This window comes from Cimex lectularius, unplaced genomic scaffold (assembly GCF_000648675.2).
Source record: "Cimex lectularius strain Harlan isolate CLEC.00 unplaced genomic scaffold, Clec_2.1 scaffold140, whole genome shotgun sequence".
Classification (NCBI taxonomy): Eukaryota; Metazoa; Arthropoda; class Insecta; order Hemiptera; family Cimicidae; genus Cimex; species Cimex lectularius.
In genome coordinates, this window is record NW_019392728.1 from 483,587 (window position 1) to 500,088 (window position 16,502).

The window sequence follows — 16,502 nt, forward strand, 5'->3', positions numbered from 1 at the left end:
GATATAACGTGTATGTAGTATTTAGTGAACACCGACACAATTTCGATTTCAATAATCCAAAAATAATAAACACTGAACAAAACAAACATAAACGTAACTTTTTAGAAATGGTTTACATCAACAGAGATAAACACAGCATCAATTACAGAACAGGCATATGTAAACTCAGCCGCAGCTACGCTAATATCATAAACAAAATTCAATATCAATAACACACAGAACATATAAATACAACATATAAAACAATCATTACGCTCCATACATCAAAAAATTATATATAGACTAAATCCCAAACAATTTATCTCTCCTTTAAGTAATAATCCCGTCTATAATATTCCTGAAAGGCTAACTAGGCCCGAACGACAAACCATTACCTTTTCTTTCGATTGTCGGTCCCTTTCACCTTAAAGAAGCCGACTCATAGAAAAATGAATTTCTATTCCTACTTCCTTCCCTATTACTTCAAAATCAAACGTATATAAACAAAAAAAAACTTTAATATCTCATGAATACTCTCAACACGGCATACAACCGTGAAACACCTACACAGAAAACACACACTTTGAGTGAATACAAATCCATTGATTAAACCTAAAATTTCTATAATGTGCACATCATTGTATAAATTCATTTTCACATCTTATATGTGTTTGTATAATTTAATCCATGTTTATAAATCCCAGGCCATGATTCATTAACGATCGGAACGTTGGTACGACAAAAGAAAATGTTTTTCGAAACCTACATCACACCAGACCGCATCTCACGATATCTAAATAATCATAGAATATAACAACTGTAGTTTGTGCGTTTCCTATCATCCTGGTATGTCTATTCTTGCTGGTTTTGTATAACAGAAATCATTAAGAATTATGAAAATAATTTAGACACACAGAAACGCACAGATCAATCAAGAAATGATGAAACTCGTCTAGCAGACCGAAGATTAGGCAAGATTAAATTTTCTTTGTTAACCTTTTTAAAGCGAAGATTGCATTTGAATCGTTTTTCTGTTTACTATACTCGTTAAAATAAATTTAATTGATCGCTTGTATCACGATGTTTCATAAAACTGAAAACAATAATTTCAGATTGTTTGTTGCGGTCTGTAGATGATGAAACTATAGTTTAATTAATTATTTTGGCAGGGTTTTCCTGTCATAAAGAAGTCACTAGAAGCTATAAAAGAGACAAACAAGGAAGCTCACGAAAAGCAATGATAGACAGACCAGAATGATCAGAATACACCCTCCTTAATTTAAAAAAAAATGGTCGTTTCTGATTATCCTGGTCTGTCTAATTTCGCTAATTTGCTTGGAAAAGAAGGATCAGAACTTATTAGAAGAAAAACACATTAACCGTCGAAAATAGTGAAAAGTTGTCTGACAGACTAAATCAACAACCAAACATCATTTGGCGGACCAGGATGATGGAAACGACCAAAACAATTACTCATGGTGTTAATCCAACTATAATTTATTTATGATTTTATATCGGATCTGGTTTGCATGACTGAAAACATCCCGTCATTTGAAAATAATGAATGAGAAATTTGGACAGCATAGTTTGCCATTATGACACCAACGAAAATACAGAATTGTGTTTGACTGGACCCAACACCTTCCACATTCCCCACTGAAAATCTCTGAATAATCAGCATGTTTTTATGATTTGTGATAGTTTAAATGAAAAATCATTTTAAAAAAATACTTGTGAACAAATGGTAAGTTTTAGCTTCAGATAAACGTACACAAAAGGTTTTCATAATGATCCATTAAAGAATGATATTTTTTAAATATATAGTAAGTATAATCGACACCTTTATGAAATATGTAATATATTGGCGATGGTTTGAAAAAATAAATGCCGGAAAATTCAGATCAATCGAACAAGAAGAGCAAAGAGAAAAAATATCTGACAGAATCTATGGTTAGAATTCGCTTATTTCAGATCATTTCGGCCTTTTGACAGATTCAGTTCGTCTAAGATGAAGGTTTTGGCGAATTGTAATACTTTTAAATAATACCGAACATTCTTTTTTTTAATTGCTCTCAGTCAAAAACTATAATTAGATCGATTTATAACTAAAAAAGTGAAATCTTTTGAAGTGGCATTAAATTTTTTCACTTTTACATGGGGGTATAAATTTGAAAGAAATCTCGTTTATCACTGTATGCGAAAAGGAGTCCCTTTTCTTCTTTTTTTTTGAATGGTAATTGTTTTAAATATAAAATCCCTCGTGGTTCACATAAATCAAGCTTATACTACGTGATGCTGAATGGTGTGTGGAGGTAGTGGAGGGTCGAGTGGTCGGGCAGGGGGTGGCGTATATTTTTCTACTGAGCCGGCATTTTTTAATTAAAACGTCGGAAAGTAAAAGTCGGGTGAAATACGTCCGAGTCGTAGCCGTGAAATATACGTTCCCTGTATCCAGGGAGGAAGGACGATTGCCGAAGTGGGCACGGGTTAAAAGGGAGAGGGCGAAAAATTAAATAAAGCCGAATAAGTCCCTTAACGAAGCAAAGAGTTCTTTTATCTACGGTAAACTCCCACTTCAAAAGCCGCTCAAAGTGCCACTTGCCGAGGAAAGGAGCCACGGAGGGAAAGAGGAATAAATGAATAAAAAATGTTTCTAGGACCCCCGACTTCCAATGAAATTGCATTAAGCTTCAAATTGGGAAACTCCTGGAGACGACATACCTTTGATTACATTATAAAGACTCTAAAATCTGTACTCTTCGTGAGTTGTAACTTGCACCTACTTTTCACAAAATCCAGGAAAAGAAAGTCGGTTTACTCGATCGACAAAGAAAAAGAATCCGTTCTTAACAATCGCTCCTCCCGCCTACATACCTAACGAACGAGAACTGGAGGTAATGGCGCAGAAAAGTATACACGCGGGGCGGTTTGTTTTATCGATATTCCACATCGCTACTATAAAATATGGACGAGAACAACAATGAAGATGTTTAAGCATTGGCTTCCTAGGAAGTGGTGAACCCGAGCCATCAACGTCTGAGAACCGTTAAAACACTATTTATCACGTGTTCGACCACTCGTGATAGATTTGACATTAATCTTCAAATCAAACCTCAAATGAAAATTGTTCCTGCCGAATTTCACACCAGAAAACCTTTCCTAACTATCTTTAATATTGACAGGTCAATAAAAGTATAATCTCTCTCGTATATTTAAATTGTTCGATATCCTTGTTGAAAATAACCTTTTTTTAATAAGTCTTCAAACTACTAAAACTCTAAACACGTTTTTTCGGCCTTTTTTCGTCAGATTTTCCCGCCATCATCAGTAGTGGGTTCAGGTCTTACAATCGATTTACATGTTACACGTTGAAGTGCATAATGGTTAACAACCATTCGAACTTATAAACAGGGCATATGCGCAAAGAACACAACATACTAACCGCTTAACATGTCGAAATTAAAAAATACTTCAGACAGACGAATTCAGCAAAGATGCAAGAGTCAAGTTGAATGGTATTTATAGTTTAATCGTCTACGAATGTCATTTCGGGTTGTTTGTAGGTCCTTCTGTGGTGTATTTGTTATATTAAAACAACCTTTTACCTTACCCTAACTTACAAAAGGGAGTCGAGAAGATAAGAAACATTGGTATTAAATCGAAAGGGTTGAAATGTTCGTTTTACGTTAGAGACCAAACAAAGATCTATTGGTACTTGATACTATCACAGTGATCAAGTCTGTAAGTCCAGAAGTGCCTGATAATGTCGAGTGTACATTTGATTGTCGATTAATATTATTCTTCATTTATATGTATAGACGTTTCCGACCTGCATTTTGGTCGTTTCAGATTATTTTGGCCTGCAACGCTTATCTGTCTGCTTGTCTCATTTTGGCTTTTTTCCATCTTCTATGGTGGTTTTATGAAATAACACACAAATCGACCAGTGAAGATGGCAACATATCGAAACGCGATAACAGGCGATCGGAAACGACCAAACAGGTCCATCACCACGCGGACCCCAAGAGATCTCACATTTACGCTTGTGTTTCACTTTCGATTAAAAAATCGACGCCACAAAGCGTGATTGGGTAAACCAAGAAAGGCAAGGAAAGGAGTTCGGATGAGGAAGGCATCGGCATAACATGAACCATTAAAAGCACGACAATCATCCACTGACTATGGCGTGATGACGGAAAATGCCCGGCCACGAGCAACGAGAACAGACGAACACGGAGATGATCAGTAATCATGAAATATTGAATCAAAATCGATTTATGTATTTGTTAAAAAAAACTTAACTGCAGTCATACGATAAACCATAATCTAGATAAGCTAAAAACAGATGTTTTTTATAGGAAGACCAGACGAGATTAGCCTATTCTAAACTACTGCAAATTATGGAACAGAATATATTTTTAATTCCAAATATGTGTTTGAAATGTTTAGAGTTGCGAATATCAGAACCTAACTATTTATTCTACTCATTTTGAGGGGGAACTTAAGGAACATCATTAATAATTATGAGAAATAATAAGGAACATAAATGAGAACCCTGTGGTACTCCAGATTTTAAGTTTATAAATTTATACAAACAATTGTTAATTTTTACTTGGTGTTGCCTTGTTATTAGAGTTAGCACGGTACAATTTGACACAATCAGGGAAGAGCAAAATCAACGTCAATTACATTATTAATAAATATGAAAAATAATAAGGGACTAAATGACAAACCTGTAATACTCCAGATTTTAAATTTATAAATTTAGACAAAGCATTGTTTTGTTTTTACTTGATGTTGCTTTTTTATCAGTGACAACAGGGTACAATGCAACATCATCAGCAAAGATCAAAATTAACTTCAGTAACATCATTAATAAAGATGAAAAAGAATAAGGGGTGTCTAAATGAGAACCCTCTGGTCCTCCAGATTTTACGTTTATCAAATTCGAGAAGCAATGTTAATTTTTACTTGATGTTCCCGACCATGCAGATAAGAATGAAACCTGATTTTAAAAGTTAGAACAAATGGCTTACTAATGACATCAACTTGTGTTGTGAATGAAAGCATTTAGCATAAAATTTTCAAACAGCAGAAGATTTTAAGTAGGTACTTGATTTGTCAGGTTGAAAACCATGTACAATATGATACATTTAGTACAAAGAGATGTTTATTATAACTTAGACCAAAGATTCAAAATTTTTAACAATATTAGACTGATGGCCTTAATCACCCCGTGTGTACTTCAATGATTTTCATTATTTAACCCTATTAATATTCTTTAATTTTCGATCTTCTGCCTTTTCTCGCTAGGAAAAGGGATGAAAAAGTTGTGACAGCATCTCAGTTTTTCACAATAATAACAAAGATTACAAAAATAAAGTCAAAAATATAGCACAACGTCTCATGGTAGGAATTGACTAATCTGTCCAATTTTTCATTCCGATTGGGATGTATTGCCAACATGGTAAATTCATTAATCCTTCCGAATCACCCCCGCCAATTTTATTGCCCTTATATACATATTATCGCGACAATAGGCAAAGCGAGAAGGTCCGAAAGACAAGGGGTGTAAAAAAAATTAGCTAAAGACTACGCCTCCAGGGGTTGAACGACGAGAGGGGGTGGATATTTGCGGAGTAAGGCGGGTCAATAATACTTGAAGAGAAGGGTTGCATCTCTAGTGCCCCGGCCTCCTCGTTCGTCCTTTCCCTTTTCCATCGGCCCTTTTCCAAGAGGGGAAGGATGCCGGTTGAGTTCATGGTCACCCCTCTGAACTTGACCCCTGACCTAGTTGGGGCGAGTTCCACACGGAGCGACACGAGGCGGACCACGCCATCAACGCCATCTCTTCAACTGACGTTCAACCCTTGACGGTATTACCCCGATTCCGCGCCTTGTACCATCATCTCATATATTTTCTTCTTGAATTTCTTTTTACCCCTTCTACGATTTTTATATTGATTCATATGAAAATTGCTCACCACAAATTTACTTTTTCTCAATTTTTTCAGTAATAAAGTTACTGCTGAATATATAAGAAAAGAAAAAATTCACTATCACAAGAAGATTAATAGATTACAACCAAAAATGTCGTGGTATCTTCTGGTTTATTATTGCAACTGTAATATTTACTCAGTTTCTACAACTAATAACAGGCTTACTTTCTTAAATTATCTCATGTTCTACATAAGCCTCCTATTTTATTTACTTTGAAACATTTCAAACAATTGTAGAACTATCTCCTCGAGGAATATCGAGTACACTGGGGGTGTGAACGTGACCATACTTCTATGTCAATTGGAATGAATGTAATTTATTAGCGTGAAAGAGAAAGGTTGTTTAATCCCGCCCCGAGGAATATCGAGTATTCTGTGAGTGTGAATGTGACCAGACTTACTGTATTTGAATATATATTTATATGTATTGTACGTTTTGTGTCTATACTGTAGTTGGAAACCTGCTAGTATTTTAGGATATCGACTTAATTTCTTTAAAAAACCGAGAGTAAGTAACAGATAGAGACGCTCAAATGGCTGCATTATGAAAAATACCGCGAAAAGTCAGCTAAAGAAAGAGAAATACGAAGAGTGCCAGCGATGACCTCAGATTTTGTCGGCCCCTAAACTTTCTAAATTATGTTATGTATATGTAGAACTATGGATGCCGAATGGTTCACACCTAAATACGAGCAATAAAAACTTAATAATCGCATTTCTCAATTATCTTAGATCAGCCGTATTACTAATAACATTAATATCTATTCGTCAGGCTTACACATTTCTACAGACTCCTCATCAAAGCACATTAAAAGACAAATTTAGCTAAAATATTTCCCACTTGGAACCTTGAAAACGTTAAGTTTTAAATATATAATTGCGGGCCTGGTCCGTCTGTCCTCGCTTTTCGTCTATAAAACGTGTTTCATCACCTTCACCGGATCTCACTCAATTCTTGCTACAAGGTGGGACGAGTTGAGACTATACTAAGTGATTAGGGATGAATGTACCCTGTGCAATTCATTATTTACTGGGACACCAAAATGGATCAAAATTTATTTGACCTCTCATTTCTAAACTACTATAAGTTTTCTTTCTGTAATCGGATTTACGATCCATAAAATTAGTAAATTAACGCTAAATGAATTAAAAATTGTTAAATAAAAACAAACCCAAAAGATGTAATTTTTTATTAGAAAAAAAAAACCCCATCCTTTTTGACATTCATCTTTCACCGGGGTAGCATAAAGCGACTAAATAGGATTTACAAAATCAATTTTTTGCATTAAAAATACCATCATAAAGAGAAATTTACGATAAAACGACTGACTCGTGTAGAAGTAGGGGCGAAAGATGCACTACCTATCTAAACTATTTACTCCATCTAAGTATCTGGTGTGCTTCTACAACTTCCACTTTTCCGTGAAGTGCGAAATGAATTCCATAGATCGGTGGTGTCCGTTTTGAAAATTTAATTTATTTGGATTAACATAATAAAGTTACTAGGAAGTGATTTAGTAATTAATAATTAACTTAAAGTTGCTAAAGATTGGATGTAAATGAATGACGATTGAGATTAATCAAATTTGAACTTTTTTCTTTTCTTTTATTTCAAACCTTAATAACTCTTAAACGACAAACTCCACAAGAAAAGTGCCCTAAGTAAAATCTCTATAAAAATCGTAGAATTTAAGTATTCAAAATGTTACCTTCCCATTAAAAAAAAAGTTGCTGAGCCCTGGGGACGTACCGCACGTTGAAAAAAAATTGACTTCAGATTTAGATTGAACGTAAAAATAAAGTAAAAGACCTACTTTTTCAAATTATTTCCAAACAAAAGAAATAAAAGGGGGTATAGTATATCATTATAAATGCAAGCAGTAATAAAACAAGGGTTGACATCAGAAATTTCAGTGGACAATGTACTTCTTAAAAAAAAGACCGAAATGGACATAGGTTGAAGGATGTCCTCGAGTCGGATCGCGTCCTTCAGGACTTCAAGAAGGACTTAACCCCAGGATAATGGAAAGGCAAGCAAATCCGCCTACAAGGAAATAAATAATGCAAATCTAAAAAAAATATATTAGAGAGGACCCTTCAATCTGTCCTACAGCAATGGCTAAGAATTAATCGCACTACCAATTTTCATGGGTTTATACGGTAAAAGTGTTTCTTAATAACCTTCTCTACCTATCTGTTCTTTACTACCTCATAACTTATTAAAAAAAAGTACACAACAATGAAAGATGTTAAATAACCCTGTCAGTCTAAAAACAATGAAAACAGGCATACCACGAAATCCAAAGCAAATTTCACAATGCTAACTTGTTAGAAGCCCGCTTTATATTTACAGTTAATTAAATTATAATCGATGCAACCGTTTTAAATTATTAGGCATGTTGACTGCAAAGAAACTGACCACAGACAAGGATGTGAGACTTACGTTGAATTGCCTAAGAGGCGGTAGTTCCGGTTAAACGGAGTGAACAGGTTGCGGTTAGGGCTTTAAATGATACGAGGGCGGCGTGGGCCCTTTAAGGGTGGATGTTCCCAGATACCGCCCATTCATATCGTCCTAGCACATTTTCACATCGATCTTTCTCTTCAAATTGCCCCTTTTTACCCAATCTACCGAATGAAAAAATTCAATTTTTTTCTCTTCTTTTTCAGCATTTACTGTACCTGAACCATGATTACCCTCGCGGCGAAAGAGGAAGAGGAAGGGGGAAAGGAAGAGGTGGCGGGGTAAGTTAATTTTTTTCTATATCTATCATACTTCAATCAATCAATATCGAAGTTGGCTTCGCACAAAAAAATAATAATAAAAATTAAAAATAAAATAAAACCCAGTGATCTATGATTTTAAACAATCACTGACCACTATTACCTTATCAGATCTATTGTGGATTGGTCTCACTTGTACTTGACCTTGTAAAATGAATTTGCTTTAGAAATTTTATCAATTTCATCGAAACATTACAAACTTAAAATCTCTGAAATCTCCTAAGCCTACAGTATGAAGTCTGCATTTTCTTGGCAGAGTGATTTTAAACAGGTTTATGTCTGTCCTCAATTCTTACTGCTAAGCGAGAGATAGATGTTTTTTTGTTTGGTATAATTAAAAGCGTTATTAGGGTTTTATGCATGAGAGTTCAGGATAAGTGTGAGATTCTCTATTCTCCAGCAAAGCATTAAGTCTCAGTTTAAGTCTGATCAGCTTTGACTGTCCTGACATCTCTGGGGATTAGCGTGTATTCTAGTTCCCACCAACCACCGCTAGAACTCATCAGCAACACTTCGATCAGTTATGGAATTGACCAGCAATATCTTTGATGCGTTGTAATTTTGGTATACAAATTTCATATTTTTGATGTTTCTATTATAAAGAAATTGTGCCTTTTTTAATTTTAATTTGATTTTGAAGGAATTTTCAATCATGAGGTATTATTTTTTCATAAAATGAAGAAATATAAAAAGTGCTTAGTGAAACACTACCATGTCTCGAGTTTCTTGAGGACTTCAAAAACGTACATTTTATGTTCGATATTCACTATTTTTCCATCTATTTTTTTCTAAAATTCAAACATTTGCCAAGGATGGGTTGAAAAAATATCACACGAACGAAAAACAGTGATCCTGCCATTTATATCGCGTCAAAACAACGATTATACATTCTTCATTTTTAGAAGAATGTCTTCTCCGGGAAAAGTGATTAGCATGCAAGATTTGCATGAGAGCTATTGATTGGTTTTTACTTTAACTGAAGCCGAGTATGCGCGCTTCCGCTCACATAACTTTTCAAATGGGGAAACTAAGCCCGTTCTGTTCATGTCGACAAAACTAATATTATTATTTAAAATAATCATTATTGAATACTCATTTCCTTGACGTATTCTTGCATATTGTAACAATTTAGTTCATTTGTGATGTTTTAGTTTAAAAAAGACAAGAATGCTATAAAATTCCTCATTGAAGAATTTTCCACAATAAAAAATTACAAATGTTTCAATTCTAACACGACGTTCACGTGAAAACTACGAGGCCAGTAATTTTCCAGCCGTAGAAGATAGACTATTGATTACGGAAATAAATGTTCAAAAATTTCAACCCATACAAAAAATAAAATAACAAATAATTTAAAAAAAAATAAAACCGTATAAATCCTTCATGTTCGGACCATCTTGAGTGCAAACTTGATTGTTATTTATATATTGCTTATTATCTGGATTGGCAGTACTAGTTTTATTGTATCTGGTATATTATAGTGAAACTATATTATTTATAAAAGCTTAAAATAGACTGGCTATCCACATTTCTTAAACATGTTATTAACCAAAAAGGAAAAACAAATAGCGTGTTGGTTATTTACTTCCACAGAGCCGTTTACGTATGTATATCGGACGAATGATTATTATTGTATAACAGCAGGACGTCAAAACGTTTTTAAACTATACCGTAGAGACGAAAGTGGGTCATCTGGTTGACAATCGATAACTTAAAATTTCATACTTTCTTCTTTGGATTAATTCTGGCGGTTGAAGTAGAATTTCAACAGTTTTTAACCATAGATTTTGAGTTTTTATAACTAACTTTCAAAGGTTCGCGGAGCGTTCGAACCGTTAGTTTTTGTTCGATCAATCATAAACAATTAGATAACTATTCTAAAATAGTTGAAGCGAAGGTCGCTCTTTGACAGATAACTTAAAAAAAAAAAATTCACTTAATTTTTTTTTTTATTACAATACAAAATTGTTAGCGTTTTGCTGGATTCGCTCTGGAGAAAACCTTGAGGAAGAGAGAAACACTAAATTCTAATTGACGGGCTGTTTGAATAGCAATGGCCTTTAACATTACTGGTTCAACACAAGTTTTAGGTTTTTGAATTTATCTGAAAACTTTTTTTCCATTATTACTAAAACCTTTAATCCTTAAGGAACAAACGCTTAGGAAATAGTTATAAAATAATAGCAATAAATGATCATTTGAACTGCTATGTACTAATTTGTGTACGGGCCAAACAGTAATGAACACACACAGGGAAATAATAGGACTAGAGCCAGTGAGAGAGAAGAAAACTAACAGCAGAAAAGGAAAGATAGAAAGAGTGGGAGAGATACATAACTAAGAAACATAGGTAGAGAATGAAAAAGAAAAAGAACAAAAGAAAGAGAGAGAGTGGAAGAAGGAGGAAATACATAATTTGAGGTAAATCGAGATGGAGACCAAATAAGATAAGAAGAGAAAAGAGAGAGAGAGAGAGAGAGAGAGAGAGAGAGAGAGAGAGAGAGAGAGAGAGAGAGAGAGAGAGCAAGACAAGAAAAGAATGAAGATGGAGATAGATGGATAGAGAAAAAGAGGTAAACAGAGAGAATGATCACATAATTAGAGATCGATAAAGATAAAGAGTTAAATGGAGAAAGAGAAAGAATTGGAAAGAGGTAGATAGAGATATAAATAGAGAAGTAAGATAAGTAGAGAGATAATGCATGAAAGAGAGCGAGGGAGCGTGCGAGAGAGAGAGAAAGAGAGCGGGAGCGAGAGCGAGAGAGAGAGAGAGCGTTTAATGTATGGAAGTAAAAAAATGTATTGTCAACTTTGTAATATGTTCTGGTTCATTTTACCTATTGTTAAAAGGGTAAATTCTGAACTTCAAAATTAATTTTAAAAAATTAAAATATCGAGCTAGCTTCCATAAGTCAGTTATAAATATATTAGTATTTCTCTTTAAAAGAAAAAGCTTATGAAAAGAAGGCTAACAAGGCCAGGGTAATATTTTTTCAAAATTATAGAACATCGCTTGTACAAAACGTACACATTTATTATTAATTTTCATGTATTTTCTTAATTAACATTGAAAGGTTTTAATTTTGTTTTAAATATGGGTTCGGGTAATATTTAATTTAAATTGAAACGAATTTTTCTATTAAAAAAATAATAGTATGTAATTTGTCCCAAAAGATAAGAAATCAATATGGCTGTATCACATTTTGATAGCGTTTTTATCTCGGATTATTTTAAATTATCAAGGGCCTTAGAAACTGGTAAAATCATTCCAAAGTGAATAATTCGTTAACAATTCACTCCGCCTCCTTTCCCATCGACGTCCCCCTGTGGTGAATGATAGAAAATAGTTTACAATATTTATTACACACTAGAAGCCAGGGCTACGTGTTGCCAAGGTTTTGTACTATTCGTCCTGCTTTTACAAGCGGATAGCCTTGGTTCTTAGTTCCTGAATAACGTTCCATAATTAGGAATATGAGAAGCTTCGCACGCACGGAAAGAGTTGGGATTGTGAAAAAAATTACGACTCCTGGGATTTAAAAAGCGCTGTGTAGACTAGCTTTCTGTCCTAGATGTGGCATTATTATATACTCGGAGTTTTAATTTCAATACAAATTATAATATCATACATTTTACCTATAAATTTTTATAGCAAAAGCAACACAGAGAGCTAGGGATGGGAGTGTGTCAAAGTAAAATTATTTCATTGATTGTATTTATTTGCTATAATTGTTTGAAAGGAATGTTTTTATATAGGTAGATCGATAACTTAGTGATAATTGTTCTTTTTAAAACGAGTGAGGGAGGGGGAGAAAAAGAGAGAGAGAGAGAGAGAGAGAGAGAGAGAGAGAGAGAGAGAGAGAGAGAGAGAGGGAAGGAGAGGAGAGAGAGTGAGGGGTAGAGAGAGAGAGAAGAAAAGAGGAAGCGCAAGAACGAAAGAGCGAGAGAGAAGAAAAGAGGAAGCGCAAGAACGAAAGAGGGGGAGAGAAGAAAAGAGGAAGCGCAAGAACGAAAGAGCGAGAGAGAGTGAATTGAGTGAGAATATAAGAGATAGATAGATAAATAGAGAGAGAGAGAGAGAGAGAGAGAGAGAGAGAGAGTGAGTGAGTGAGTGAATGTGTGTGTTGTGAGAGAAAGTTTATCCATTAACTATTTCTCATTTCAAACAAAATTGTTTTTCTTCCAAGTTTTTTTTTTCTACACAGTGCTAGATGGAGAATTGACAATACAGGCTCAGGCTAATAACCCAATTATTGAAAATTATAAATTGTAATTGTAACTTTTAAATATAATGGCCAAAGCTTTCTGGAATATGTTACGGCGTCCATGCCCACTCTTGTTGTACTTATTTTGTTCTAACTCGTGAATGTATTTCATGTGGAATCATTTACAACAAATCTTTCTCCCTTTACAATATCAGTTATTTATTCAGAGTGCACTCTCAACACGACACGTAAGACTGGCACAATTACTCAGAAGACAAACACTTTGAGCCCTGAAGATGATCTCAATAAAGATCGAAACGTTGGCACGATAAAGAAAATGTTTTTCTGAAACCTACATCACACCAGACCGCATCTCACGATTTCTGAATAATTATCGATTAACGGTCACTAATCACCACACAAATATCAGTTATTTTATTATTTTCATTAATTTTAAACAAAAAATCTTAGTTATATGTAACGAAGTATGAGTAAAACGGCCTACAAGAGGTCAACCACAGGAACTAAATAAAAATAGAACGGTTAGGAGCGCAGTCCAGGGAGGCAAGGGCTGTTCTGAATACCCCAGATATGTTTTGAAATCTCTGGAATCGTACGATAACACTTTATGAAAATGATCCGAAAGTGAAATTAAGAAATAAATCCTAAATTGTGAAAAAGAATAAATAATGCTTGTGTATTTATTTTTTCATTTGCAAGCCATGGAAATGGGTTATTATGAAAACGAGGAGTACTGCCGACTCCATCCATGGATGCTCTGAGCGAAGTGGGTTTACTTATTGCTTTGTGCTTTATAGTTAATTAACTGTTCAGATTTTTTATAATGTGCGGTTTTTTGCCTTTATTTTCATGCATTTTAAAGTTATTTATATACTAGTCTATTTCGTTTGTACGTATGGTAGGACAGTAATACGGCTGGATGGGACTTAGTGAGTTCAGATATATAAAATGTAACAAAAATGATTTCAGTAAAGTAGACAAGATCTCAACAAATACCTTATGTAAAGGTTTGACAAATATTTATTCCACCAAAAAATTATAATCAGGCTTTTCTGGACGGAGAAAACTAATATCAACTTTGTTTCTTGCTACAAAAATTAAGGGAGTTACAAAATAATTATGTTATTATGACCTTAATAGCTCGAATTTGCTGGCCCGCAGATTGATTCTTTTTGTATGTTGACTCACACCATGCCTTCCCTTGGTATATTTTTCTTGTTGTTACATTGAGAGTTGTTACAACAATAATTAGCTATCTTCTTGCAAGAGTAAAATTAATTTTCATTTAATTAAAAAGTTTATAAATAGATTCAATAAGGAAAAATAATTTACTCGCTGTAGTAAAAGCAAAGTAAATTTACAAAGGTCTTCATTTCGTAATAGCACTTGTGCAATCTGTAATCGCGAGTGTATTTGTTTTTACAGTTGTGAATCAAATATTCTCTACGTTATCGTGTCCCAGGTTGAAAAAAAAAAAATTTTGTCATAGTTACTTCTTTACTTATTTTTAGGTGGAATTACATTTCGCGTTAGACTGGTAAAATTATTTATTACAATTACTAGAGTTCGATTGTTGATATTATTGATTCGGTCCGAGTTGGAGCGCGTGTGGCACGCAAACGGCAACATGAATTCGATTAGAACGACCTAGATTTGACGAAAACATTTCCATCTGAAATAAAACTGTAAACCTTCTTGAAACGGCCTAGTTTCAATAGCATTATCAATTTGTCTATTGAGATATTATTGACGGGAAATCGAAAACATAAAAAAATAAAATGCACACTTCATCTTGACATTTTTACAACACATTTTGCGGATTATTATTTAAAAAAATAACGAAATTACAAATTAAATTATTTAAGTATTTCGCGTTAATTTTATTTTATATTTCGTCAAAACCATATTAACAAGAAAACAAACAACCTAAACAAAAACATAAACTATCAAGTTATTTATTATTTTAAAAATTCGTAGAACACGATTTTTTCTTCTAATAATCGAAACCGTTTATTATCTTAACACAAACAAATGCGATATCGTTTCTAAAATAACTGGGGCAGACCACAGTAGATTCTTGTTTGAAACAACTGTAAAGCAGTTGAAATGTGATTTACAAACTCAAACAAACATTTTTTTTTACCACCTCGCCTTTTAACAATAGTTAACGACATATTCCTGTATGTTATTTTAACGTAATAGCATATTCATTAGATATAAATATAGGTTACAATATGACTCATGGAACAGTTTAAAATAAATGCTTACGAAGTCAATAACGTATTTTTTTATATGAACTGCGAAAGTCAACAATGATTTATTCGGGGTACAACCGCGCGCATGTGTGTGTGGTGTTGTCTGTGTGTGTGTGTGTGTGTGTGTGTGTGTGTGTTATCTACTTGTTAAATTCACTTTTATCTACTTGTGTCATTTACATGTTATTAATAAACATTTAAGGTTGTTATTAATCTTTTAGGTTAGTGTGCTCTCTCTCTCTCTCTCTCTCTCTCTCTCTCTCTCTCTTTCTCTCTCTCCATCTCTATCGCTCTCACTCTTTCTCTTTTTTTTGGTCTCTCTTTCCCTCGCCCACTCCCTCACTCTCTCTCTCTCTCTCTCTCTCTCTCTCTCTCTCTCTCTCTCTCTCTCTCGACATCTCCTGATTGTTAAAAACCGTTCATTAAACCTTTTAGTACTGATATGACGATAACATGTTCGTTGTTCAGGTGGATTTTTTGAGTTTTGAACGACATTTAAGATATTACTGTTACCTAAACAAATAAATAAAGTTTTAAGAAGATTAAATTTAAACAGAGCCTTTTGTAACAAAAATCAAAACCAAGGACCGTTTTCTATTTTCTAACGACATAAGGAACAGATAAATAATCAAAAAAGATTTTTGCTTTATAGATTCTAGTACGTACGCAAAATAATACCGGGATTTGACTCTTCTTTTATTTGTTTATTTTGTTCTATATGTGACTTAAATAATAATTAACTTTAGTACATTCTGTGAACATTGCTATCAATCAGTTTAATCAATTTAATATAAATTCAACAACAAAAAATACTAATATATAAGTAATTGAATATGTAACTAATAATAATATAATAAACAATAACAGAATGCTAAATAACATGTTTGGTGGCTTAACTAACTTAATTAATAATTTTTTTGAGAAGTACTTAAGTGATCTTTCAGATCAGTCTTACAAGTAGCAGTAGACTATATTTCACGTTTTAGAAATATGGATACCATTAAAATTATCCTTCTTAATTCAAATTATGGATAGAAAAATAACACATGGGTTCCAAGTTAGTTCTTCGTATAAATTACTCTAAGTTGCAAGTTGTTAAACTGGTACAGCGGCCCTTACATTTCCTTGGCCACTCAGGACTTTGGGTCAATTACTTGGGTCAAGTCGTAATTTTTGTGGCACTCGATATTTAATGGAAATTGTTTTCGTTGTAAAGGGTTTGAAGCGTTGAACAATGAAACTTAGATTTTCTTATATTC

The 16,502-nt window shown here is 33.8% G+C and overlaps 2 protein-coding genes across 4 annotated transcripts in view; one reads left to right on the forward strand and one right to left on the reverse strand.

Moving 5' to 3' along the window:
• LOC106665220 overlaps positions 1 to 16,502 on the reverse strand; it is a 223,131-nt gene that overhangs the window by 183,663 nt on the left and 22,966 nt on the right. The gene's annotated exons all lie outside the window — the stretch shown is intronic.
• Positions 1 to 16,502, forward strand: part of LOC106665216 (DNA N6-methyl adenine demethylase) — a 130,308-nt gene that overhangs the window by 93,731 nt on the left and 20,075 nt on the right. For all 3 annotated transcript variants that reach the window (XM_024226754.1, XM_014391476.2, XM_014391475.2), the window contains exon 3: positions 8,649 to 8,723. In XM_024226754.1, the coding sequence (XP_024082522.1) occupies positions 8,649 to 8,723 (75 nt within the window). The remainder of the gene's footprint in view (positions 1 to 8,648; positions 8,724 to 16,502) is intronic.